General features: G+C 41.2%; 1 protein-coding gene across 1 annotated transcript; it reads left to right on the top strand.

Moving 5' to 3' along the window:
* The first annotated feature begins 868 nt into the window (after positions 1-868).
* Positions 869-27,115, top strand: LOC140279011 (vinculin). Its single transcript, XM_072374186.1, has 21 exons — positions 869-1,218; positions 11,505-11,575; positions 13,453-13,603; positions 14,387-14,495; positions 14,792-14,914; positions 15,053-15,213; positions 18,731-18,821; positions 18,931-19,078; positions 20,043-20,196; positions 20,305-20,480; positions 20,731-20,921; positions 21,887-22,086; positions 22,594-22,722; positions 22,839-22,988; positions 23,136-23,244; positions 23,329-23,631; positions 23,724-23,848; positions 23,950-24,135; positions 25,064-25,267; positions 25,374-25,478; positions 25,601-27,115. Exons 1-21 carry the CDS (start codon positions 1,051-1,053, stop codon positions 25,745-25,747), a joined length of 3,201 nt encoding a protein of 1,066 aa, XP_072230287.1. The 5' UTR covers positions 869-1,050; the 3' UTR covers positions 25,748-27,115.
* The last annotated feature ends 638 nt before the right edge of the window (positions 27,116-27,753 follow it).

Genomic DNA, 27,753 nt, shown 5'->3' with positions numbered 1-27,753 from the left:
ACATTTAGTAAAATAACTGCTTACATAAAAGGAAATCATATCATCCTCCTGTGTGTTTACACAAGAGTTCAAACAGAGTAACTTCCTTGATTCTTTCATTTTGGACTCTTCCTTTTTAGGCAATGGGCTACTGCCTTGCAGGCCCTCTTGGGATTATGTGGGAATTCCTTTGCTGGTTTGCTTGGCAGTTGGTTTTCAATTCTCCAATGTTTTTGTTTAAGGAGGTTGGAACAGAGAAGGAATTGTAAAAATGTGCCATGCTGGGCCACTGACCAAGTTGAATGTGTGTGTGTGTTTTCTATAATGAGTGAGAGATGTATACAAGCAGTTATTTTGGGCCATTGTAATTGGTAAAGTGGTGTGATTTCACACTGATGTGTGCACTTCTTCATTGTAATATTCTGCAACATTAATTTACGATATGCTTTCAGAAGCTCCAAAAGAGTGATGCATGAATTACAAAAATGGTGGAAAATAAATGTCAGCATGATGTCATCATTATGTGGGATGATTGATTTATTAAGAATATCTAGCAGTCATGCTTGTTGTCAATAACCTCATCTCTCATTAGTCATAACTTCCGTAGCTACGCTTGAAGTGACAAAAGTAGAACTTTACTGACAAGTGGTTTTACAGCCACTTGAATCTCTCTCCTTACGAACTGTAGGCATATATTTCCCTTTTTAGGACATGTGGATCTATTACGTAATTTTGGAAGCACTCGGATCTCTAGCAAACTCGCCTGTGTGCATGCGGGAGGCGCTGATTTAGAGCGGCAGTGTAAATGACCAATCAGATGCCACAAACGTTTTCTTTGTGCTTGCTGATTGGGCAGAGAATGACCAACGTTAGTTGACTCATAGGTTGCTCGCGCTCCTTCTGTCTGGGAGTTTCTCACGTTGATGGTTTCAGGGCAGTAGTAGAAGTGTTCATACCGTCCTGAGAAGAAAAGCAGTCGGGACTGTTTTGGAGCTTTTATAGCGGGGAGTATTGGAGAAACTACCATAGGTGGTTGGATATTTACTTGGGTAGTAACCTAAAGCTGTCACAATGCCGGTTTTTCACACGAAGACGATAGAAAGTATCCTGGAGCCGGTGGCTCAGCAGATATCCCATCTGGTGATAATGCACGAAGAAGGTGAAGTTGATGGGAAGGCTATCCCAGATCTCACGGCACCGGTGGCTGCTGTACAGGCGGCAGTTAGCAACCTTGTGCGGGTGAGTAACTTTCTTCCCTTTGTAAAACTATCCCGCACAGTCTGGCTAAGCTCGGCGGGTGCTGCTGTGCCCTACCTGTCGCTTTGTCCCACATTGTTCACCCACGAATCAACTTACTTGAACGTCAAAACACAACACTTAACTTCCCATAAAACCATTAAATCTGTTATGCCTTATGTGTTTGATGGCACAAAAGGTGTGTGCATGCCATCTTTGCTAAAGTAGGTCGGCTTGGGGCAAAGGGCAGTGACGCCCTTTTCCCCTTGAAAGTACGCCCTGCCTCCTCTGTAGCCGACTGCCATGGCTTGACGTAGGCACTGCAGGATACAGGAGAAAGCTATATTAAATTACTTTTTTTCACTGGGAACTTCATTGAACAAAACCTGCAGGGGCTTTCAGTGGATGGTTCTCTGAATTAGAGTCGTTACTGACCAGTTATATGTGTGTGGCATGACATTGTGTCCCCATATTGTTTACATATTTTTTCCCTGTCTGTCTATTCTAATAGGATATTGATTATACTGGAGCATAACTGTATATCACACCACCAACAGAAATACTTTTAATTCCTTTTATTTTTAAACATACTTTACTCACTTAACAGAAGATAATCTCATAGATCAGATACTTTTGGCAAAGGCCCAGTATCCATTAGAAATGAACATATTGATAGTGGGAAACACACCACAGTTTGTTGTCAAAGAAAACTCTGAAAAATGTTGTTGAGAAAACTTGGAAGTTAATTTTTTTTCCCACCTCTGTTACAAAACCGAGTATGACATGTTTTAGTCACATTTGTTTTAGTCACAACTCTATTGGCAGAAATGAAACACTTATAAGCTTTGACTGTATCTTGAAGCATACACTATATTGTAAGACCCAGTTTAGTGCCCATCATGTTTTTTCTACCCCCACCCTGCAATTAAAACGTGTGGGGACCTATTAATTATGAATTTCCAAACTGAAAACAGTAAATAATGTACGCCACTTTGTCCAGAGCAACTGTGGTTTGGAGTATATTTAGAGTCGAAAGTAATCTAGCCACAACAGTATTCTTCTGAAACGTGCTCAATTTATCGTGGCAGTGTGTAAGGAAATGATAGAGCTGTTTCCTCAGATTTTGTCCTTGAACACAACCCAATACATAGGATTGGTCCCTTAAAGGAAACAATGTCATATACAGGGACTGCTAGATACTGTGGCTTGTACAAGCGAGAGAGAGAGAGAGAGAGAGAGAGAGAGAGAGAAAGGAGGGGATACAGGCTAATTTAAGGTGGACAAGTTGACAGTGTGTTGCTCACTCTGTCATTCTATTCAGGCTTGAGTCCCCTGGCAGTTGTTGGGGGATAAATTTGGATGATTACTCTGGCGACAGCAAAGGAATGTTTCATTTAGAGGGATTGCCTACCATTTGCCTGCAATTTATTTATTAGGTTTTATAGTCTTTAAGCATTTTGAGCTTGCTCACTTCCTCCACTTTCCTTCAGTGTTCCCTTTAAAACAGCAGCTCCTCACCCCATATAGTCCATTATTTATATGTCTGCATCCACCAGACTTCCTTCCTCTTTGCAGCGTTAAAGAGGGGTATTTAAATGGTATGTGTTGTTTATGTTTGACGTCATATTTTGACTAAAGGGCCTCTCTGCCACCTAACAAGGTCCTACACTACAGTTGTGATCACACAGAGTAAAGGTTTAAACATCAGCTAGGTTCCTTGCTCTTCACTTCAGAGGAATTGTGTTGGTGGGTGTTTGAGGAAAATTGGACACATTGTTTACTATTTGCTTGCAGATCATAAGCACATTAGATAAATCTAGATAAAAAGCAGTTCATCTGATTAATTTAGCATGAATGCTGTTCTTGTCAGCATGCCCTCTTTCATGAAAACCTCCTCAACTCGTGTTCCAGGCTCTCTGGACATTCTGAATTACAATCATATGTTTCTAACAGTGGCATGAATGAACACACAAGTCTGTAATTATTTCCAGTTGCTATAGGAACATCACAACATGGCCGGTGTTATGAGATCATTGAAGTTAAGAATCGCATGTAATTTCTTCTGGCTTCAGTCTCATGACTCATGCATTGTGCTGCTTCAAATAAGAGAGCAAACACACTGTGTGGCTTTTATCTTTAACGTCATCCTCGAAGAAGAGAGTTCTGTCCAGCTGTAGCAACTGTGCCCATGCAGTTTGAATTTACCCTTCAACTCAATAGTGACGTTCCTTAATTATTTTCACCTGCTATAAGCTGGTTAAAGTGGGTCTGTTACTCAAAGTTAAACGTCTTGCTCGAGAGGATCATCCAGTGAAGGGAAAGGAATGAAGCTGTCTAAGTACGGTACATTTCTCTTGAAGTTGCCGGTGTAGGGATGTGTAAGAGAAAAGCTTTTTTACATCACTGTCTGTGTTTCACAGAAAAACCACATGTTGCACAAGTTTCCACTAGGGCTGTAATCAACCAAAGGAATTCTTGGTCAACTGAAACCTATATAATAGCCTATGATATTGAAATATTACCGTTTTTAGGTGATACGCCATGTTTGTAGTCGAGCTGTGATATGCAACCGTTGTTTGCAAATTTTGCATTTGACTTTATTCCCGCCATCTATTTTAGTAAAATTCTGCTATACTGCCGATGTCTTTGACATGGATGGTAGAGGAGGACTCACTGTAAATGAAACGCTCAAAATAAAAATAAATATTCAGCAAACCACGGGACGTTGAATAACGTGGACGTTCTTCAATCTACCTGTCTCTAGTGGGTTGGGCTCATCCAAAAAAGTGAAAACGAGGGGGGTGTTCTCTGAAGACGGGCTGTTGTGAAACAGGGGTGCTCTGAAAACACCCCAATTAGCAGTTGGTACTTTCCTCCTGATGAAATTAACCATAGGCTGTATGAAATTAACACGGGGAAAAAATTGACCAATCAGAATTTTGGTCGACCAATAAGTCGACCTGTCGACTAGGACTTTACAGCCCTAGTTTCCACCTTCGTGAAATCTGTCCGAGGTCTGTAAAACTGAGATTGTAAATGCATCTAATCCAGAAAGATTTGGAATGAAGATCTGAACAAGAGTGGGCTTCAAATGATAGTTCCCTTGTCAAATCATATAATTTGGACAGGTTTCTTTCCATTTCCTCACAAAGAAGGACGATCTGGTTTTAGGATGCTCTTTGATGCTTGAACCTGATGAAATAACGTGTAATATTGTAAGTTATTAGCCTAATCTTTTTATTCCAGATGCATGGAGATGAAAGTACAGGCATGACCCAGTATTGAAAGTTTAGCGTGAGCACGCACTACCAGTAGTAGTGCACAGCATCTCTGACTTGTTATGTCTGATAGAGACAATGAGAGAGACCTCAATTAAAGATGAATGTAAGGAATGTGAAGAATTCCCAAGGAGGCCAAATGTGTCCCGGCTCGGGGGTTGGTTGGGGGGGGGGGGGGGGTTAAGTCTGTTCCTTTGAATGGGCAACATTGCTCAAACATGGGAAAAGATTTATTAAGCCTATTCATTGGAAAACCTTGTTAAGCTAAAAGGAAGTTGGTAATTTGTGTTTGTGATACATGTTAAACCCTCGATGCATGTCTTTGCTTGCCAGATGTGGTCAACTGCTGTTTGTTAGTGGTCTGCCTGATAAACTGTCAAAGACTTCTGCAAAAAAGACAGACTTGAGCTTATTGGACACATGGCTGCTCCAACAGTGACATAAGATCAAAGATATGCTGCATTGATAGCAGAGCTGTAAGCCTGCAGTGGCACAAACTGCATCCAAATGGAGCGCTTTTGTTAGCTAACACAGCACTGCCAAGAAACCTTTGAGTCTTTACAGCCCCATTGCATCTGAAATGTTCTTAGGGGGAAATAGCTGTGCATGTTTATGAAGTGATGCTGAGAGTTTAAATTGTGTCCTGTTGTGATAAACGCTCTTCTTTGTCAGCAATTGGCTATTAGTTTGGTAAGCAGGGTTTTTAACATGAAGGGCGAGTGCACTTCATTACATCTATGGGCCCTTTTTTTTTTTTTTTTGCAGACATGTGATAAAGAAAAGAATGCCTGTGGTGTTGGACCTGAGCGTTCATCTTCTAGTTTTCCAGGTCACAGGATTTTAGGATGCCTCTATGAGCAGTTCATTCACTGGCTGTGACAATGCTCTTTGAATTATGAAAAAAAACTGCCGTCTTCCGCCATATTCAAGAAGTTACAAAATACTACTGTGTTTATGCAATACCAGAAATATGTACCGTAGTTACTACAAGCTGGGCTCAGCTGTAGTCTTGGTGTTGAGGGGAAAAAAAATTAGGAGGACAAACTTTTCACTCAGTCAGCACAAAGGATTGCAACACTTTTAGATATTTATGAATATGTTCTTAAAATACAAATACAGACTATACAAAATAAGGAAGTATTCTAGGAATCTTTGTGGTCTGTATTTGATGAGGTCCTGAATAGTAATTTCAGTCGACTTTTTCTGTAAGCCTTTTACAGATAGGAAACAAATCTATTCATTAACTTCAATGCTTTAAAGTCATACAAAGGAAAGTAGTTCCTATTACCTGGTACTCAAGCTTCCTGTGATTTGGCAGGGGGGCTGTTTCATGCTGTTTACCATTGATCATGTCATCTTGGGAACAGTTCAGGGACTGTTTAGTCTCAAATGATTGCATAGTTCCAAATAAGAGACAATCTCGCCTCCATAGAAATCCATTTCTGAGTTGAGGGTTAATGCTGCACCTGTAGTCATTTCTTTTTTGTTTCAGCGGGATGAAAGATTGTCAGGATAGGGGGACGTGGAGGAGGGAGTTGATGAGGAAACACAGGAAGCAAAGCCGGGAAGATCCGGTTGCTGTCTGCTCCACTTGGAACAGCCACAGGAAACGCTTCTATGAGCTTTCTACGGCTGCAGACCATGACTTAATGCTGTAGTATACTAGTAATGTTTTTCCAAAAGACGCTTGAATGACTAAGAGAAAATCAATTTTTATTTTGTTTTCTAAAATTGAAATCAGTGCTTATTACCTCCTTTTTTTTTTGCTGCAGTTGGGATAAGATAAAATACTCCTTAGACAGAAACAGGCATAGAATGTACCTGAGAAACTACTTGGGTACAGAGTGGAATAACAACTAACTGGTTAGGAAATGGGAAAAGGGCTAAGAAAAACATTCTGCATTAAGACTCCACATTTTGTTGGTTACCAAGGTTCCCTATGGGAGTGTGTAATGAGACCCTGAAACTACCGATATGTTAAGGGGGAACCTACTGGTCACATTTATGGCAAGTGTGTGCACTGATACCTTTTATTGATAGACCAACACCTTGGGCTAAAGCTAAAGATAATCAAAGAATTATAATCTTGTCTTTGAGCACATCTGTAAACCAGTTAGTAGCAGCACAGGTAACCACCTGTAGCAGCAATAAGCTGCAATGTTAAGGATGATTTTTTACTTCATTTTTTAATCACTAACATACACTGTGATTATTTTGGAACAATACAGTGTTTTATGTGTCACTGTGCCTTAGTTTTTCTTGCCACAGTATTGGACCATACAAAGCAAACGCACATACCCGTTTCCTTTCTCGGTTTATGTTTTGGAATGAGAACAAGCCAGTTTTAGATTTCGGTACTTATTTGAAAGTGTTAACTCGGTACTGAGTGAGAAGTGAGTTTATTCTCTTAGTATTCTGTACTGAGCCGTCGTGACCCAATTAAAGCACCGTCTTTATCTGTAATTGTATGACAAGGGACCTTGCTTGTTGCTTGAGAGACATTCTCCATTCATACACCTATATACACCTTCACTTTATTTGTCAAACTTGAGTAGAGGCCTGGTTTAATGATGGTCATAGAGGTCTGAGTGAACACTTAGTAGAAAAGCAATTTGGTCTGTTGCAAGTGTGGATGTTTGGCTAACCCTAATCCATCAGATATATTTATTATTTATTTGTTACTTATTTTTTTGTTTTCATATTCTTTAAGATATGTAATTCTTTAAGACTTGTGTACAGTGCATAGGAAGTGAAAATAGCTGTTTTTATCTTTTGGATGTACTGAGCTTGATGCGATGACTTCCTCTCTAACCACAAGATAATGCTGTAAAAGTCATCCACTGCTAGGAGTGCTAAAAGAACACTTTTAGCACTCCTAGCTCACAATTGACTTATAGCAAACCTTTTTATTGATTTACTCCTTTAAAGGAGGATTCATGCTGACGAGTGCTGACCCTCACTAACTCTGCATGAGCTGTTCGGGCCCTGCAACATGAGATAGATACTTGTGATATATTCTGCCTGGCTGCAGGACCTGCTTTGCCACTGCCAAGTAGGCCGTTTGATTTGTGTCTTTCATCACCTTGGTCACACCAAGTGTAACTACTTCCTGAACCAGATAGATAAATAACGCTTGACACCACTTGACAGATGTATGATAAAGGCATTGACCTTGAGTGCAACCTTTCTGCTGCCCGTCTGAGTGATTATGAGTCAATTGATATTTGATATCTTAGAATGCAGAACTTGTAAGCTCTGAGAGTGTCGATCAAAGGTTGCCAATGAGGGCAGTGCCATCAAATTGTCATCTGATGGTACTGCAAAGTCACTTAAAGCGACAATCAGTGCCTCGCAGTTGTGAGGAAGCAAACCTCCTTGGATAGTGAAATGCAGTATGTTCTTAGGGCGATGGTGCCCCCGCTTGCCAGAAGTTTGCCATCATAGATCTTTTTTTGCTCACCATGACTATCACAGCATTGTGCTAACACTGCCCAACATGTGAAAGGCAGGCTCTGTCTTTGCAGCCTTGAGGCTCTCAGAGTGGCCTTTCTTCCCCTGGTAGAGGGATGGGTTGCTGTCAACAAAGCCAAGTCTGTTCTAAAGAAGCAGCCACTTTATCAATGTACTTCACAACACAGGGTTTCTGCATGGTGCTCTTGGAGGGTAAAAGGGAATGTCTGTGTTTCCACTCCAGACTCAAATGTTAAAGGAGACTGACAGCCAGAAGAGCTGTAAAGCAGCTTGGAAGAGGATGACACTGAATCTGTGAAAGGTTTAAAAAAGAATGTGGAAGTGACCAGCTGTCCTTCTGTAAAGTGGTTTGTTAGATTCTATTCAAGGAGCAGAATATGTTTATGGGTCGCAGCTCACCTCATCTCTGCCTCTTTTCCCATGTTCCCTCCCTTCAGGATCAAATATCAATGAGAAATGGGTTTGAGCTGTTTGTCAGTCAACACTTAGAATTTAAAGATGCCGTCGTGGACTGTAGGAAATAAAGATCTCATCTTGTCCAGGTGACAAAGTTGGTCTTATTGGTGTCACAAGCATGTGGTCCACGATCATGACAGAGGCACACATTGCCAGGAAAAGGCAAGGCATGACACACTGCCTAACAAAAGCTATAAACATGGGTCACAGTTCTATTTTCGCAGCAAATTACTTGGATCGTTGCAGCTGACTGTTCTTGAACTTCAGACAACAGGATGGGGCTCAGTAAGGAAAGAGGAAAAGGAAGACAGCAATGACCTGTTGATTACACCCTGAGCCTTATTTGACTTGTTCCAGAGATTCCTCCGTGATGCTTTGGGGAGAATATGACTCAGTGCTCATTAAATGCAGCTTGCAAGCAGCCGCTGGCTTTCACACAGCTCTCAATAATTCTGTTTCTTTTCCTTAGTTTCGTTTTGCTCATGTCTAAACTTGACTTGATCTTGTCTAAACATAAGAGTTGTCTTAACAATGCAGTTCTGAGATTACTCAGTCATGTGCAGCGAGCTTTTCAGTCAAATTAGCTCTTCAGCATGAGGAAAAGGTGTGTGTTTGAGGTCAAAAGGCTATTCCAACTGCTTGAAGTTGCAAAATATGCATATATGAAATTGTTTAAAAAGGTGTCGTAGGCCAGCAAATGCAGCATCTAAAAACCTTTTTTTAGAGAGATGATGAGATGATGGAGAGCAGCCATTACGCAGCACAAGCCCCAGTCTGCGAAATGCTTTTATTTAAAAGGGGATTGTTGTCAGCTTAAAAGTTTGCAAATGAAAATTGTCACATTGTGCTGCTCTCAATGAATTGATTAATCATGCAGCTGTTTCATTATGCAAATGAAACCTACGCCCAAATTGAGTTAATAAAATGTCCCCGAAGAAAGAAGAAGACTAAAAATATTTCAGCAACAGGAGACTGTTTTGAAAACCCAAAACAGAAGTTCAGTGGGACAGGTCAACTTTAGTTGATGTTGGCTTTTGTTCAGAGCTACTCATTCGTGGAATGTGAGGGTGGCTTATGCACACTGCCACTTCGCTCTGAGTTGGATAGCTTTATTTGCTTAGCTTTAGCTTTAGATTGTAGTTTGGCACAGCCCTTGGCCCTTATTTATTCTTTGACCCTTACTCAAAGTCCCTCAGGCCCAATGAAAAGAGAGCGAGAAATGTACGTCTGCTCTGCTCTGTTACTGCGTCCACGTCAACCAGCTGGAATGGCTCTGCTACTGCCCGTCTCCTGACACGTTAACAAGCTCTCTGGGAATTCTCACCGTAGTGTCAAAACGTAATCTCAAATAACCAAAATTACCAGCAGGAAGTAAAGGTCTTGAAGTTCAACATGGTGAGACATGTTGGACATATTTTGGAAAGCTAAATTGAGTGTGTGACAGTGTAGTGTGTACATTTGAGAAAATATCAAGTAAAATGGCTGATGATTTTCCTCTCCGGGAGATGATGCAGCTTTTTAAAACTCAGGCCGTACGATCAGTGCCCCACTGTGACTACTTGATCTTTCAGCCGTGGCTGCTCGACGTGGGTGAGTTGTGTCTCCCCACAGAGCTTAGGTCATGGTGGGGGAGGTGAGTCATTTTGGCATGTAAAGGAGAGGAGGCGTTCAGCTGCTTTATGCATTATAACTGTGCCTGCCTCCCCCCCTACCTCCAGCAGCTGCCTTGTCGAAATAATGGTTTGCTGGTCGAGTAACCGGACATCACTCTGGAAAACTGCATGATTAAAGGTGAAACTCCCTTAGAAGGAGTAACAAAGTTTTTATTCATGCCTATTAAATGTTTCCAATGTATAAACCATACTTGGCTTACATAGAATTTGTGAAATACATCTAAACTTGCAACATTACTAAGTCAGAACAGCCGTGGAAACACAGTGGTGAACCATAATGTTTTAACCAGTACATATCTGTGTGACTGATGATACAATCATCAGATTCCTCAGGGTGTGCCCTGTCTCCACTGTTGAGGCATTTATGATGCAGATGTCTAAATATGACAGCTATTTGGCTTGTCATTCATAAAGGAAACAACATAAATAATCTGTTCTTTTTAAAGTTTGTTTAATATCAAATTAACCCACGATTGAAGTTAGAGTCATTGGCAAACAAGAAGAATTGGTGCCGTTTCTTTGGTTTAAAACATGGTTTACATTGATTCAGATGGGCTAGTAGACTATTGGAGATCTGATCTATATGTCAGAGGTAGCTGAAATTGCCCATGCTATCAGATGGGAAATTGTGGCCTTGATTGATCAAAATGAGTCATCTATAATCATTAATTTCACTAGGGAGAGCTTTGATGAGGCATCTAAAGAAATGGAATGACAAATATTCATATTATCAAAAATCTGATACAGTGAAGCAGTTTAATAAACGATATAGCAATACACAGACGGTATATGTGCAGACAGCTGAAATGAAAACACTGCTGCTATCTGGAACACTTAGCAACAGATATGCAGCACGTGATAAAAATGTCCAGAGTTTCTGACAAACGATGGCAAACGAAGCTTCTGCAAAAAGCGGATGTGTTGCGGCTCAGTTTTAACCGTAATTATAATTGTTCTGGTGAATTTGATCAAACTATTTTCTCTAAATAAATTCAGAGATTCTGCATCATCATGTGTTCACATATTAAGGTAGTAATGATCTGCTCGGGGTGCTCACCCAGCTCAGGCTGCAGCGGGCTCTCCCCCACTGTCATCCCTGAACAGATCAAAGAGAATGAATGACTAGATATTGATGTCACCTTGAAACTTACTGGAAATGACACACCGAGCCCCTGCATTAGTCAACAGGTTTATGTGAAATTAACTTGTGCTTAAATGGCTGATCAATATCAGTATTAATGAAAAATTCAAACAATTTCATCTCTGAATGATTTTAATGTGGTAAAACATTACTTGCAATACTTTTTTTCCCTTTAGTTTGCTCTTGTGTTTCTCATTATTGCACCATTTTTTTTTTATATATTAGAATTGTCTTGTTTCATAAATCATATTTGATTTCTGTATCTTCCAGGTCGGAAAGGAGACTGTACAAACCACGGAGGACCAAATCATGAAAAGGGATATGCCACCAGCTTTTATCAAGTAAGTGCCAGAGGATCTGTTGGAACACTTTAAATGCATGCTATGACAAACATCTTAAATGTATATAGATTAAATCACTCTCTCCTGACAGTGTGGAACCCACTAGTTTCTCTTTAGCTCTCTTTTTTTCTCTTTATCTGTTGCAGTAATGGCTGGCTGTGTCCAGGCAAAGGTCAGACATGGCATGTTAAGTGCCTCAGAGTCTTGCTCTGGTGTAACTGAAATACTTCTTATCTGGGAGGAGTTCCTTTGCCCGTCTGGGGCGGGGCTATATAAGTCACTTGCTACTGCTTTTTGTTTTCAGTTGACCTATAAAAAAAGAACACTTGATGTCATCTGATATCATTAAAATCATTTCATTCTTCTGTCACTCTCAGTCTTTCAGTGAGTCTTGTCAAATCGGATGCTATAGTCAAGTGGTGAAAAGACGAATCGGGGAGCCCCCAAGGTCAGGGATGACACACATTGGCAGGCAACAGGTTGTCAGGCTCCACACATTTGGTGCCTCAAAGTCACATCGTCACCCTGTCGTCATCCATCAGCACATGTGCTGGAATGCATCTCCATCACTAAATATAGTGTCTGCTGGGGTCCAGTTATTGCATGGCTGTTTATAGGTAGTGCACGCTGAAGGACACAGAGACTCGCACATTAGCCTTAATGTCATGAGCACACAGGCCTTTCTCTTTGAGGAGACCTAATTTTAAAGGAAAAATGGAAATTGAGCTCCTTCCGTTTTGCTCCTTTGCAACGCTTAAAGTGTGGAAAATGGCAAGAACTGTGGCTCGTTCCAACAATTAGGCCATAGGCAAAAGTAGGAAGTCTGCATACTGTGGGAACTGGAACACGTGTTGTTTCTTGGCTTGTTGCCTGTTTCCATGTGCAGAATGGCTGTTGATACAATGCTGGTGGCATGTATGACACTGAATCACATTGCTGAGCCTGCAGATTTTGCTGCTCTGGAGATCACTGAGTGCATCACACCCAGGAGGCAACTATATCAATCATTTACCTTTCTGTGGAAGCTGGTTTTAAATGGGTCCACTTCCAGTCAGAGTAGAGCTTTACACTTCCTATGAAAGCAAATAAACTTCTCTTTCATGAGGTAAATAAGTTTGCTGTGAAAGGGCTTTTAGTCAGACTCTAATCAGATTTCATTGCATATTCAGTATAATATAGTTAAATATAATGGTTTGGGGTTTTTTGAACATTTTCTGAGAACTAATGAAGTGTTGATCTTCATGTGTTAAAAGCTGTAGCAGACTTCTCTGAATGTACCTTCACAGTAAGGATGGAGACAAAATTCAACCAGGACTCGTCCTCATAATCTGAAGGAAATGGTGTCTTGTGTGTGCTCTGTTGGAAGCTCAGAGTGTCAACAAGGTGTGAATATTCTTGAGCTGCTCATCACACACTTTGTTGAGGAAGGAAGATATTGCGTACTGTGTCATGGTAACTAATTCTGAAATGAGCTAGATCTTTGCGTTGTAAGTGGGAAATTTTGTAGTTATGTATATAACTGTAGTCAGGCCTTGACTACCTTTGGTTAAAAAGAAAAGAACAAAGGGTTTGACATACAATATGGAAGGTGTTCAGCAAGTATTTGATCTGGGTTTTACGCTCGATTGGCTTCCACAGTAGTATTTGCATAAAATGTAACGAGACGCACACGAGAAAAGGAAATGAAACAAAGTTACATTTTCACAGCAGCTGCTTTTCCATGCGTCTTTGCTGCTGGCAATTTACTGTTTCCACTTTAATTGTCCATCTGGCTTCCAAAGGGCTATGTATCATCAGCATGACTTGTATGGATTTTTGTATTGATCTATCTTTTTTTTTAACTGATCTCTAAATGAAGCAACTTTTGCTTTCAATAGAGTGGAGAATGCATGCACGAAGCTGGTGCAAGCTGCCTCCATGCTAAAAGCTGATCCATACTCTGTTCCTGCTCGGGACTACCTCATCGACGGCTCTCGGGGCATCCTATCTGGAACCTCTGACCTGCTCCTGACCTTTGATGAGGCAGAGGTATTGAATCATTTATTCGATTTTTTTTTTGTCAATCAACAGAAATGTACTAGCTTAAGGAGGACAGAATTTGATTTGATTATTTCCAGCTATTTATGTAGCTGTTTCCTACTTGATATGGGTTTGCCCCCACTGACAGAAGCCTTTCTGAATTTTAAGATGGTTTAATGATCAATTGAGCTGAGGTTGAAGGGCTTCAGCAGCTGGAGTGTGGCAGAGAAGTGCTGTCACAACCTCTTGTGGTAAAAATATAGAAACCATTCCTGTCCTCTTCCTCCTGGGCACTGTAGTGCCTATAAAGGAGACAGAATGACAGATAAATATGCTGCACAAGTCTGGAGAACTCTCCATATCTCGTATAGAAACATTTCCTAAATCTTGAATCGGACAGAGGTGCCATCATCCATCAAGCCCATCCTTCTTTTCCGCTCTGGGATGTAGAGAAGTTGCAGATCAGCGCTCTGGAAGCACATATCAGGCATCCTGACACGTCTGCAGTAGTCAGCCAGAGTCATCAGTCAGCAGTGCCGTCATGTTTTGCAGTGTGGCTCAGGGATCTCTATGCAGGGAAGTGGTGACTACAGCAGTTCACATAAAACTGAAGTGAAGCAGGGCAAAGAGGCTGGAATGTCAGCAGGCAGCATTATAAACACATAATTACAAGGAATGTGTGGTGGAGGGGGTTCAAACTGCATTTGCATAATCGCTCTCATTTGCATATCTCTGATAAGATATTGTTTTTTTAATTGCTTTTTTTGTCATTTTATCCAAACGTCATCATAGGTCCGCAAAATAATCCGCGTGTGCAAAGGCATCCTGGAGTATCTGACCGTAGCTGAGGTGGTGGAGTCGATGGAGGACTTGATCACATACACAAAGAACCTGGGACCAGGTCGGTCTGCTGTTGCAGATTCAGAAGTAACTTTTAGCTTTAGTGATAGAAAAATAAATCTATCTATGGATAAATCTCAATTAAGTGTTGTAACACAAGTAATACAAAGTTACACACCCTGAATTTATAATGCAAGATAATTTTAAAGAAATAACTAACAAAATCTATAATAAACCATGAAGAAGCTTCATGTTTCCTTTTGAGGTGTCTTATAGGGAAAAAGGTGAGTGCGATTGTCCTAAAGTAACACTGAAAGCCTGCCATTTGACTAAATGTAATATGTTGCATGTTTTTAGGTATGACGAAGATGGCAAAGATGATAGATGAGCGACAGCAGGAGCTCACACACCAGGAGCATCGTGTGATGCTGGTAAACTCTATGAACACGGTTAAGGAGCTACTGCCCATCCTCATCTCAGGTAATCAAACGGTGCCCTCGCAGAGAGGCTATTCTGTCATCTTCCACGTTTCATTTTCCACGTATTATTTAGCAAATGCACAACTTTTGGCTGCAAGTTTTCATAGAAATATGTATTCTGTTCTGTTTTACATTTCAGGCATCAAAATCTTTGTAACAACCAAGACTTCTGGTAGCCAGGGTGTGGAAGAGGCCTTGAAGAACCGTAACTTCACTTTTGAGAAGATGAGTGCTGAGATAAATGAGATCATCAGAGTGCTGCAGCTTACATCCTGGGATGAAGATGCCTGGGCCAACAAGGTGCGTGCAATAAATTCAAGTTTTCTAGGGCCATGAAACTCAAACTTGCTGATTTTTAACGTGATAGATATGCTAAATAGTTTACTTAGCAGTAACCTTTAATTTAGGCTGGTAAAGCTTCAATGCCATTTAAAATTTCTGGTCAAGATACCAGCAGCACAAGAAAAATGCACAAGAATGCATTTCAAAACCATAAAATAGCAGGACTCCAAAGCCATAATCAATATCAGTTATCATATAGTGATTGTTTAATCTAAAGAAGTACATCTTATTGGGTCTCCCAAGTTTTCTTTAATGAGATAAGCTCCTTGTGATTCAAGCAGTTATGCAACATATTCTAAGCAGAGGGAGTAAAATACTAAAAGGCTCTTTTCCTGGGAACAGATAGCCGGAATAAGTTCTGGGAGTGTAAATGATAATATCCTATGCTTTATTGAAAAATAAGTATCAACATGCTAGTTCAATGGAAAGACATGAGCATGTAAAAGAAATCTGTGGGAAGATATTTAAAATGTATTGTAAATCTCTCTGCTCCTCTGGACTCTCAACTGTATCTAATGCATGTAATCATTGCAAAGATGCATGCATGTATATAACCCAGCCACAATCCAGCACAGATGTAAAACTACTGGAAAGAACCCTGTTCATTTTGCAGTGAAAGTATGGCACGACATGCTAAAATAAAAGCAATTAAAAGTATTCCTTTGAACCGCTTGCTGGTGGTGTGGCCAAAAAGAGAGCGAGAGAGAGAGAGAGAATTGTAATATATTTATTAGGATGCAGTTATATTCACAAAATGTTATGCAAAAGCTCGAATGCAGAGCCATGAAAGGTGTCAGCAGCTGGAGATGGAATGGTTTTTATTTTGCGTTTGAAAACATGAGTTTTGTTTCGTCAGCATTCAAAGCAAATTGAAAGTCATATATGGTACATGCTGAATACAGGTTGACAGCTGACAGAGAGCCTAATTTGTTTTAGTTGTGGAGCAGTTTTTTTCTATGCATAAAAGTGAAAAATTTGCATTTAAAACTGTTTTATCAAAACTATTCATTATAGAATGAAGAGCCATGGTCCCCTGGAAAGATATATCTCCACTGTACTGAACGCCAGAAGTGGCACATCCTGTTTATTTGAACCAGTATTTTTGCTCTGACAGTCCTGCACTGATTAGTCTTTGCCTTGCATCACGTATCAGGCTTAAGAGGCTACAAAATATTGCTCGTTGTGTATCCTTTAGTGTAGGGATTTACTACCTTTAAGCCCGTTAAATGTGTGATACATTCCTTCTAGATATGCATACTATATATAAAATAAGTTATGCAAAACAAGATGTTCATACGGTGAATATGCAGACAGAAAAAGAAATGCATTGCTCATTGAAATGTTCAAGGTGTTGAAAGTTTGTTTCCGTGCATTCCTGATTAGAATCAAATGGAAACTGTTTTTAGAAACAAAGACTGAGTTGTTTCTGTCCCTCACTCTTCTGTGCTCTCACACCATTCCACAGTTATTGCATTAAGCCAGAGCCTTGAACAAATGAGGTTTTCATTTGGTGCAGGATGACTTTAAATCAGTGTTGCAGCTGTGAATGATATTTTTACTATATTCAACGCTGCAAAGAGATGATCAGGTCCTTTTTTTCTCCATGTTCTTCATTCTACACATTCTACTTCTTTCCTGTCCTGAGACTGTCTGAAATATCTCCTGCCAGGGTCTCTTCTCTCTTTGTTGACACTATATTTTTTCGTTGCTTTTAGTTTGTGTGTGTGGTTGAAGTTTGTATTTATGTCGTTCTTCATTTCTTCCTATTGTTTTGTTCTCCCTTCACACCCTGTAGAAGGTAAGCCTCACCTCGGTTGCTCCCTAGTTGTGCAGTAGCATGTCTGACAGATGAGTGTGTGCCGTTTTGTGCTTTGTTCTGCCATTGTGTGTTTCTGAATTGTGAGGCAGTTATGAAGCTGACTTGACTATTCGTTGAGTGATATCCCAGTTTGAGTATTTTGTGCTACCAGTGGTGTGGGGCTTTATTTCTTCAGTTTTAAGCAAGTTGAATTGCTGACACGTTGATTTGTGCAGTGTTTTTTCTGACTTTTAGGATTCCTTTCGCTTCATCACATGACATTGTATCAACATCTGTGTGTCCCCCTCCAATGACACTCAAACCTGGCTCTATCCTTGGTTTGTTAGGTTACTGATTCACCTGACTCCTGCAATATTGACTTTTGTTGTCATTAAGGAGAATTCTCTGAGGGTTCATCCCTTCCTGCCATGAACATCAGGTTTCTCTTGACGGAGGAGAGCACATAGAAATTCTGATATGGATTTTGCTGTGTGAATGGCTAGATTTCTGTTTTAATCCAACAGATATGGCCGGGTTTTCTCACAAATCAACGATCACTTAACATTCACTGTTCCTGTTGTTGATGCATTGAGTCCCACCGAGTCTAATACTGGAATATAACCATCTCTTGTGTTTGATTACAGGTTTGGATGAATGTATGTTAGCATTTAATTTTGAAGCAAAAATCCTAATTCCATCTGTCTTTCTAGTCACTTAACTGGCCTTTTCCACACTCGCACACAGATGGTTACAACAGGATAGCAGCTGCATGTTGAGCATGTTTGAGCAGTAAGCTAATACGCCCACACAGCTCTGATGTCACTAAACACCTTTGGACTTTCTGCTTTTTTTCCCCTTCATCATTTAGGTCTCTTACTAACACGTCTGTTACACGATAGCTTTCAATTCAAAGAGACCCTCTTTATGATGGCACAGACATATTTTATTAGAAACCTTTATTTAAAATAAAAGTCTTGAGCTTGATTTGCTTTGGTACTCTTTTCTCTGTGATGACGACTCAAGCTGCAGAGGAACAATGGTTCTTTAACAATAGGAAATAAGCTAACTCAACCTCTCTTCCCTTTTCTCTGGTCTTCTGCCTTGCTTGTTCCACAGGACTCTGCTTTGTTTGGTAGTCTTTGGCAATGAGAGGTCTCATTGTTGAACAAGTTACTGTTGGATGGATTGTTGTATTTCCATCTGCTGTGAATGAGATACAACAGGGAGTCGTTTGGCTTTTATAACATGACACGCTTTGTATCGACCATGGCAAAAAAAAAAAGAAAAAAAGACGGAAACAGCTTGCTTTGTGTTGTTGTTGTTTCTGACGGATGTCATCGATGCTGTTTCCTTAACTGAAATGCTTAAATATTGGAGTTTGTTCATGACATCAACCTGAACGAAAGGATCAACCATTAGTGAGAAAAAAGACTCTCAAAGCTCACTTTCAATGAATCGTGACTTAATTTCTTGATATGACTGTCATTGTGTGCCATGACGTTAACATTCCCACAGAATGTTACAGAAATTTTGACTCTAAAAATGCACGTTTATTAGAGAAGATGTCTAATACGGTTTGATTGAAGCATTGAACGGCGTCTTTTATTATGCTCATTTGTCTTTGTTTAATTGATTCCCTGTAAGACATTGGTTTAATCTCTGCTTTCTAACCTAAAGGACACAGAGGCCATGAAGAGGGCGCTGGGGCTCATTGATTCCAAGATGGCTCATGCTAAGAACTGGCTGAAGGATCCAAATGCCCAACCAGGTAAAAACAAATTCATTCTGCTTCTAGTCACACCTTTTGGCTGATGACCTAATTTAATTTAATTTAGTGACCTCACTGGCGTGTCTGACCTCCTTTGTTTTGGTTCCAGGGGATGCGGGCGAGCAGGCCATCCGGCAGATCCTGGATGAAGCTGGTAAAGTTGGTGAACTATGTGCAGGCAAGGAGCGCAGAGATATACTTGGCACAGCCAAGACTCTGGGCCAGATGACTGACCAGGTGTCTGACATGAGGGCCAGGTACAATATTCACCATCACTGCTTTGCTTATTTTCTGTGTTGCTGCCAGGATGAGATCATTTTCCCAATATGTCGCACAGTGCGTATCTTTCGTTACTTGTTCAGTTCGAGAGCTCCTGCATTTAGTGTTTTCTGAATAAATGCTTCTCTTATTAAGTAGCTTCCGTTTTCATCCCTATAGAGTGAGTGGTGTAATGCAGTAAGCATATTAGAAGGGTTTATCGTATGTAAGACGATGAGTGTTCTCCCTCTGATATGATCTGATTGTCACCAGAGAGCCTGAACCACGCTAGATTAAAAGCAGCTGTCTGGTATTAATCCATAATCTACTTTCAGCCCCTGTTAAATCCATTCTTTTGAAAACTAAGAGATGCCTTTGAGCCATGTCTGGAAATTGAGGTATTAAGCTTAAACTTTTCAGTGAAAGAACCCAGAGAACCAGCAAGTGTGGTTGCATTTTTTAGGCTTGTTTGGACCAAATAGTTGTGGGGGCTCCCTGAGGGTTATGGGGATTGGGAGCTCCCTGAAGAACAACCTTCATGGGCTTTTTTTTTTTTTTCTGGTTGCACTCACACCACTGATATGGAAGCTGAAGTGATATTACTGCCTGCCGGTGGGTAGTGGATGAGTCAAAATCCCATCGTAATTGGTTGCATATATGTTCAATAAACCCTAACCCTAGTGGCAGCGTTGCATTGTACACTCAGCCTGTGGCTGTACACTTTCTTTATTTAGACCTGTCACAGTGCAGCTACATCACAGATTATTCCCCTCATGTTAGCAAAGCTCCCATAAGTATGGGCAGAAAAAAAACACTGGTTAAGATTTTCTATGAATAACAATTGAGTGTCGTTCCTGTGGTGCAGGGGGGGGGCGTGTTTCAGTCGTTATATAAACAATAACAAAAAAGTCCTGTGGCCAAAAATGCCTGATGGTATCCATGTGTTTTCTTCGTCCTCACCAGAGGTCAAGGAGCATCCCCACCCGCCATGCAGAAGGCACAGCAGGTTTCCCAGGGGCTCGATGTGCTCACGGGTAAAGTGGAAAATGCTGCTCGCAAACTGGAGGCCATGACAAACTCAAAGCAGGCCATCGCCAAAAGGATTGATGCTGCGCAGGTGAGTCATTAGAACTTTGGTGACGGCTCCCAAAGCATGGATTCAAGCATCATTTTATGGTGTCTTGGTTGTTTTTGATTTGCTTATTTGTGTGTTGTCCTCCCACAGAGCTGGCTCGCAGATCCTAATGGCGGCCCAGAGGGGGAAGAGAATATCAAGGCCCTGCTCACCGAGGCCAGAAAGATTGCTGACATGTGTGAGGACCCCAAAGAAAGAGAGGACATATTGCGCTCAATGGGAGAGCTCGCTGCCATGACTGCCAAGCTATCTGATCTCAGGAGACAGTAAGTTGATGATTGCCTGAGATGTGAGCTCAGTTTATGCTGGCTTTGTATTTCTGTGTTCAACCCTTAGATGATTGGCCACAGCCTGACAAAAAACAGCTCATCTGCTTTCACACTTTGTTAAAAGAAAAAGAAAAAAGAGATTTTTTTATTACTTACAGTGTGACATCACGTTGGCTTTTGGTCATACAGACCCCATTCCAGCCATATTTTTGTGATGAATGAAGTGGATATTTTTAATTCCTTCTAGGGGTAAAGGTGACACGCCTGAGGCTAGAGCTTTGGCCAAACAGATAGCAACAGCCCTACAGAACCTGCAGTCCAAGACCAACAAGGCTGTGGCCAACAGCAGGCCTGCAAAGGCAGCTGTTCACTTGGAAGGAAAGATTGAGCAGGCGCAGCGCTGGATTGACAACCCCACCGTGGATGACAGTGGTGTGGGTGAGTTTGGCTTTTATACTCCCCAATTTCTTTGTCTCGCTGTCTTCCTCTCATTATCCATCACATTCCTCCCACTGTTTATGTGGCTTGATTGCAGACCATACACTTTGTGAACATGTCCTTCTGTGTCATTCTTTGGTTTTGGCCTGGCTCCACGAAATCCTGAACAACATCTAACATGTTTACAATAGAGCCGAGTGCTGGCTGCTCTAAGAATGGTTTAAGTATCATTGAGGAAAGAAATAATGTGAGATTATACAGAAAAAGACTTGTCAAACGGTAATGTTCCAGAACTACTCGGGCACCATTTATTGCAGCAGTGGTGCAAAAAAGTGGATTTGCCATAACTTTACACTTAAGTCAACTGGGAAAAATAAGAAGATGAATTAAATGAACTGAGCTAAACTTGCCACAGAATTGTGGGAAGTGGGTTTTGGTCTCTTAGGGAGGAGCAAAACTGTTAATGACAGGGTGTGCTGGATATATAACAAGAACATCATTGTCAAATGTGACATAATAATTGTTTACAATGATCCTTTGGTTTTTTTAAACAGTTGTTGGAAGCCAAAATTAAAATTCATTTTTGTCAGACTGGTATCAACAGAGCATTGAACTTCCATTGAACTAGTACAAAAACTGAAGCAGAGACATTTCTTTTATCAAGGAAAATGTGAAAAACTGTATGGTGCCAGCCCCTCTGATGTTATTGGCATTTTGTGTTGTTTCACATGTTATTATCTGTTCGTGTCTCTTGGCTTTGTAAAAACAAACCTTTGGAGGATATCACTTTGTTGTTGTCACATTTCACTGCTTGGGGGAAAAAGATCACTATCAGCAGACTAGTGGAATTTTTGTGATAGTTTTTATCAGTGTTGATGCATCCAAAAGTAATTAATTTAACCAGCAAAATGTTTTCCATGAATCTTGACGTGTAAGTAAGTATGTGTGTGTGTGTGCGTTTTCAGGCCAGGCAGCCATCCGTGGCCTGGTGGCAGAGGGCCGCAGGCTGGCCAACGCTCTGCCAGGCCCGTACAGGCAGGAGCTGCAGGGCAAGTGTGAGCAGGTGGAGCAGCTCATGGCTCAGCTGGCTGACCTGGCTGCCCGCGGTGAAGGGGACTCCCCTCAGGCACGTGCTGTGGCTCAGCAGCTCCAGGAGGCCTTAAAAGTAAGACTACCAACACTGCAGGGTCGTTCTCATTAAGAGTTGTAGCTTTACTGTGATAGGGCAGGATTAAAACATGGACACAGAGAGAGAACCCCCTCTGCTGGTTAGTTGAAGTAGAGGAAGCACACAGCTGTTCTCTGTTAGTATATCCATATCAGATTTATTTCAGGTCCTGTTGGAAAATAAAACTGAGGAGTACAAAATGTGCCTCTGGAAAATGTGGCTTAGTCTTTGTCTGCAGTAAGAGATTCATTTGGTGACAACAGTACAATAACAAAATGTAATCTGTTGATTATTAAAACAAAGTCCTACATTTGAATTAGATTAGAAAACCCTCAGATTGACTTTTTTAGATGTATCTGCATGTAGATACGTTAAAAGATTACATGTTGTTGTTCCCGCAAATGTAAGTTTCCCCCCACCCCAGGCTGTTTAAGTTCATGTAACCTCAGTTAAGACTGTGTGAAGGTACGGGTTGGTTGTAACATCTATATGTCCTCCTCTCAGGACTTGAAAGGAAAGATGCAAGAAGCAATGACTCAGGAGGTGTCTGACATCTTCAGTGACACAACAACCCCCATCAAGTTACTGGCAGTGGCTGCCACTGCCCCTCTTGATGCTCCCAACAGAGATGAGGTCAGTGGCACACTCACTCTGCTCCTCACTGTGATCTCATGATAATATTTATAAGCATGAGTGCTGTGTTTTTTCGAACTACCCTTTCAAATACTTCTTTTCTTTTTTGTGTGTAGGTATTTGAAGATAGAGCTGCCAACTTTGAGAACCACGCCAATAAGCTTGGCGCCACAGCAGAGAAGGCTGCTGCTGTTGGCACCGCTAACAAGAGCACAGTGGAGGGAATCCAGGCTGCCGTCAAGTCGACAAGAGACTTAACACCACAAGTATGTCATGGTTTAGCGTTTCTATCTGTTTCTGTTTGTGTCTGTGCTCCACGCTGCAGTACGAGCAGAGTTTAAGTGTTTCTCATCTCTTGAGCCAAGTCTTTTGCAGTCAGTAGATGTAGAATAAATGGCTTTGATGATTTGAAGGTGGTGTCTGCTGCTCGTATTCTGCTGAGAAACCCTGGCAACCAAGCTGCGTATGAACATTTTGAGACCATGAAGAATCAGTGGATTGACAATGTGGAGAAAATGACAGGTAAGGTGCCATAAAGATGCAGAGAGATGGGCACTGTTTCCGACCTCCCGGTGTAATTCCTGCTGGTTTCTTCTGGATATCTAGGATTGGTGGACGAGGCCATCGATACCAAATCTCTGCTGGATGCCTCAGAGGAAGCCATTAAGAAGGACCTGGATAAGTGCCGCGTGGCCATGGCCAATCACCAGCCTCAGATGCTCGTGGCTGGTGCCACCAGCATCGCCCGCAGAGCCAACCGTATCCTCCTGGTGGCGAAACGAGAGGTGGAGAATTCTGAGGATCCCAAATTCAGGGAGATGGTGAAGGCTGCATCTGATGAGCTGAGCCAGACAATTTCTCCTATGGTAATGGATGCGAAGGCAGTAGCAGGAAATATCCAGGATCCAAGTAAGTTAATGCTGTTAACGTGATGCAGGATTTCGTTTTATGTGCGTGTTGAGCCTCCTAATGAGTGGGGATGTATTTGTTTTCATTGCCAGGTCTTCAAAAAGGCTTTCTGGACTCAGGTTATAAGATTCTTGGTGCCGTGGCAAAGGTCAGGGAGGCCTTCCAGCCCCAAGAGCCAGACTTCCCACCTCCACCTCCTGAACTGGATCAGCTCTCTGTAAGTCCTTATGTTGTATAATCACCACTTACATGACAAACCAATCAAAGCTGTTTTAGTTGAGTGTCCAAACAACTTATCCATTTTAATTGTCCTTTTAGCTTACTGATGATGCAGCACCTCCTAAGCCTCCCCTTCCAGAAGGTGAGGTTCCTCCCCCCAGGCCTCCTCCACCTGAAGAAAAAGATGAGGAGTTCCCTGAACAAAAGGCTGGTGACGTGGTTAATGAGCCTATGATGGTGGCTGCCAGGCAGCTTCACGATGAAGCTCGCAAATGGTCCAGCAAAGTAAGTCAACACTAAGAGGCTGTTTCTGGTTCCTGGTGCCAACGTGGGCCTCGACAGATCACAAGCAGACAGCTCTAAGTAGAGATGTAAAACAAATCAGAACACCATGATGAGATATTGAGATCTGATTGCATAGACTGCATTCTGAAGTGATCTGGGACACATGTAGCCACATTCTACTGGCAGTTTGCTGGCCTGGAGCGTTCAAGTCTGTCTTTATACAATGTCATGGAGGAGAAACATCGGCAACGATGAAAAATTCTTCACCAGATGAAAAAAGTCAGGACAGTTGCCAGACTTCCCTGGAATGAACCTCCCAGCAAGCTTACCTCAAAGTCAGATCATGCAGTGCTCAGAGAAAGTGCAAAAATAAAACCCCCAAGAACAAGTTAATGACAGTACAATTAGAAAAAGACTGAACAAGTATGGTTTGTTCTAAAGATTGAAGAGGAAAAGGCCTTTTATTTCTGAAGAGAACATGGCAGCACGGCTCAGGTTTGCAAAGCCGCATCTGATCAAACCTTATCTGTTTAGATAAAGTTAATTCAAATGTATTAACAGCAGATTTTCTGTGCACATCGGGACAGTCTTTGGTCTTCTGTTTTAGGTGTTTCGTCCTCTCATTCATCAGGCACAGTGTCATTGTTTGCATCTCAGCTTTTGGTTGTTTTGATCTGGTGACATTTCCATATTCAAGACTTGGAATATTTATTTTCCCACAAGTTCACAAGATACATTGTTGCTTTGCCACCATTCGAAATGTCACTGTTATTCTTCAGTAGCGCCATGACCTGCAACATTTATGCTAACCTGTGTTAAGAGTTATGGCTCCGTCTTGTTAAAGAGTTGTCCGTTCTTCTCGTAAACAGTGAGTTGATTTAAAAGCGTTTGTTTCCTCATTGGATTATGTTCTTGTTTCGTCTTGTAGGGAAATGACATCATCGGTGCTGCCAAACGAATGGCCCTGCTCATGGCAGAGATGTCGCGTCTGGTTCGCGGCGGCAGTGGAAACAAGCGTGCCCTCATCCAGTGTGCCAAGGACATTGCTAAGGCTTCTGATGAGGTCACCCGGCTGGCTAAGGAGGTGGCCAAGCAGTGCACTGACAAACGTATCCGGACCAACCTGCTCCAGGTCAGTGCAGCTGTGTTCGCGGGATGGTTGAACAGTGCCTTCTAAGCATGGAAGGACTATGTGATTATATTTTTTGACCTTACTTGTTTCTTCAACCTTATTTCAGGTGTGTGAGCGCATTCCCACCATCAGCACTCAGCTTAAAATCCTCTCTACAGTCAAGGCCACCATGTTGGGTCGTACCAACATCAGCGAAGAGGAGTCAGAGCAGGTGAGTCTTTTTTTCCCTTTATTAATTAATACATAAGGATTCTCATAATTGTCTTAACTGTAGCTATCAGTAAAGGGTTGTTAAAATCTCCCTCACCACTATTTTTTTTATTTCTGCTGCAGGCAACTGAGATGTTGGTCCACAATGCTCAGAACCTGATGCAGTCTGTGAAGGAGACCGTCAGAGAAGCAGAGGCAGCTTCCATTAAGATCCGGACAGATGCAGGGTTCACCCTCCACTGGGTCAGAAAGACCCCCTGGTACCAATAAGAAAAGGGCTGTTGGTCCTCTGCTTCATGCTGGTTCTGTCCAGCTGTGTAAGAGGACACTGAATGGACAGACATGCTTTATCAGAGCCCCACATCTTAATATGGGCAACGTTTTCTCTATTAGTCCCATGTCCTGTCTGTAATGGTTGCTGTTGTGGAAGAATATAAACGATGGGACTATAAGTGCGAGTGATGGGTTAGAATCTTACTGGGAAGTGCGTAAAAATATATTTTAAAGCTTATTTTGACAAATCCCAGGAGTATATATATTTTGATCAGAGGTGAGATTTCACATAATGTAAGGGTGATTGTTTCTGGTCTTTTCCTGGATACAGACCACGTTAAGTTAAATTTGAATTGCAACATTTTTCTTGAGACATTTTTTTTTATATCTTTGTATCGATTATTTTATTATCACAATCATTTGCTCACTTTTGCCAGGATAAGCACACAAACTTGAGGAGTTGTTACAAGTGCAGCCAAGGTCACCGCTCAGCACGCACACGCAGTGCTTTTACACGTGTTTACAATATTCTGTTTTAAAAGAGGTGAAAGAAACACTGTTCTTCATGCTGTAGTGCAGTCTTTATTTCCTTTATTCTTAGCGGTTTGCCAAAGGTAGTTTCTCCTTCATCTTTGAAAGTATAGTTTTAGTATAGTGTTTTTAAACCAACTAAAAAGAAAACCTAATGGAAATTTCTATCTAAAGCAGGCATATAATCACAGATTGCATGTGACAAACAGGCTTGTGCAACGTCAGTTTTTCCTGTTTTCTCTTTTAAAGCTAGCAAACATTGAATATTGCCTGCTGTCCTTTTTTTTACATATTTGTAAACACCACACACTTGTATGTCTCTTTTATTTGATGTCTGACTTGCACACTTCTCCTAGGTAGTCAAGGGAAAGAGCAGAGCTTTGAGATGAAGCACGGCGTCTGCAGCTAGTTAAACCTTCATTCTGTGTTATAACATTTATTTTGATATTTTGATACACTAAACCGTAAGAGCCATCTGTAGAGGATACTTAAAAAAAAATCTAAAGACTTTTGACAGTCATTTAGATACCTAATACCAACTGATGTGCCTTTAAAGATTAACTTTGTTTGCAACGGATGCAGCTTTTGTTTCAAGATGTTTTTTGCCATTTGTACAAGGCATCATGGTGTTAGTTTGTTTAAAACACTTATTCTACAGAATTCTGCTTTAGAGTTAAACCTGATTCATGACTTTTAGTAGTAGAATTATTCTCTATGCAAGCCGCGAGTTTTTTTCCCTATAATTATGCAACCGAGTTCAGTGTAAATGGGTCTGAACATCAATTTGCTGAAGCATTGTTCACAATTTTGTAATAAAGCATTTTATAGCACGTGGAGGTGTGTTTGTTGTTTCTTTTTTTTTTTGAGGGGGGTGAGTGGCAGGATAGTCATTTAGCCCAGATCCTAAGACACCTTCATTTCTCTGCCACTGTTTCTACTCGTCCTTATTCAAAATTTGACCCTGAATCAGCACCATACAGGCCCGATGTGCTCAGTAAGTGAACTGCAACAATAAAACTTCTCAAACCTTTAAGGTGTGTATCACTTTTCTAAATATGTTTTGGTGTATTTCCAAGATACAAAAAAAGATAAAGGGGTAATCAGAGTTCAGGTCAAGACTGTTGAAGGAAAATGACCAATCATAGTTTGGTGGAATATGTAGTAGTGCTATGGTTAAAGGGGTGGGGGAGCAGGTTGGGATCGATTATGAACAAAATGTACGTTGTCTTGGCAGGTATTTTGACTTAAAACCTCTGCAAACTTAATTTAAGGGGTAATTAACCCAAACCACATTAATAAAAAATCTTGACATATTTTATTATCTAGCCATCCATATCGTTTTGTTTTTTCTAAAGCTTGTTGACAGTTAAGAAAACTGCACCTAAATGATGAATATCACACTGTTTTGGAACCTCCAACAACACATGGGTGACACTGTATGGGGCCCTTGAGGATCTTGCTGACGCATCGAT

The sequence above is a fragment of the Leuresthes tenuis genome, unplaced genomic scaffold, assembly GCF_036924035.1.
Source record: "Leuresthes tenuis unplaced genomic scaffold, fLeuTen1.0.hap1 SCAF_20, whole genome shotgun sequence".
Classification (NCBI taxonomy): domain Eukaryota; kingdom Metazoa; phylum Chordata; class Actinopteri; order Atheriniformes; family Atherinopsidae; genus Leuresthes; species Leuresthes tenuis.
Note: the sequence above shows the minus strand (reverse complement) of the source record. Positions and strands in the feature narration are given on the sequence as shown.

Coding starts and splice junctions, on each gene's coding strand:
- LOC140279011 (XM_072374186.1), top strand. CDS start 1,051: ATGCCGGTTTTTCACACGAAGACGATAGAAAGTATCCTGGAGCCGGTG. Junction 11,576..13,452: donor ATGCCACCAGCTTTTATCAA/GTAAGTGCCAGA, acceptor TGCTTTCAATAG/AGTGGAGAATGCATGCACGA. Junction 25,268..25,373: donor TCCGGACCAACCTGCTCCAG/GTCAGTGCAGCT, acceptor ACCTTATTTCAG/GTGTGTGAGCGCATTCCCAC.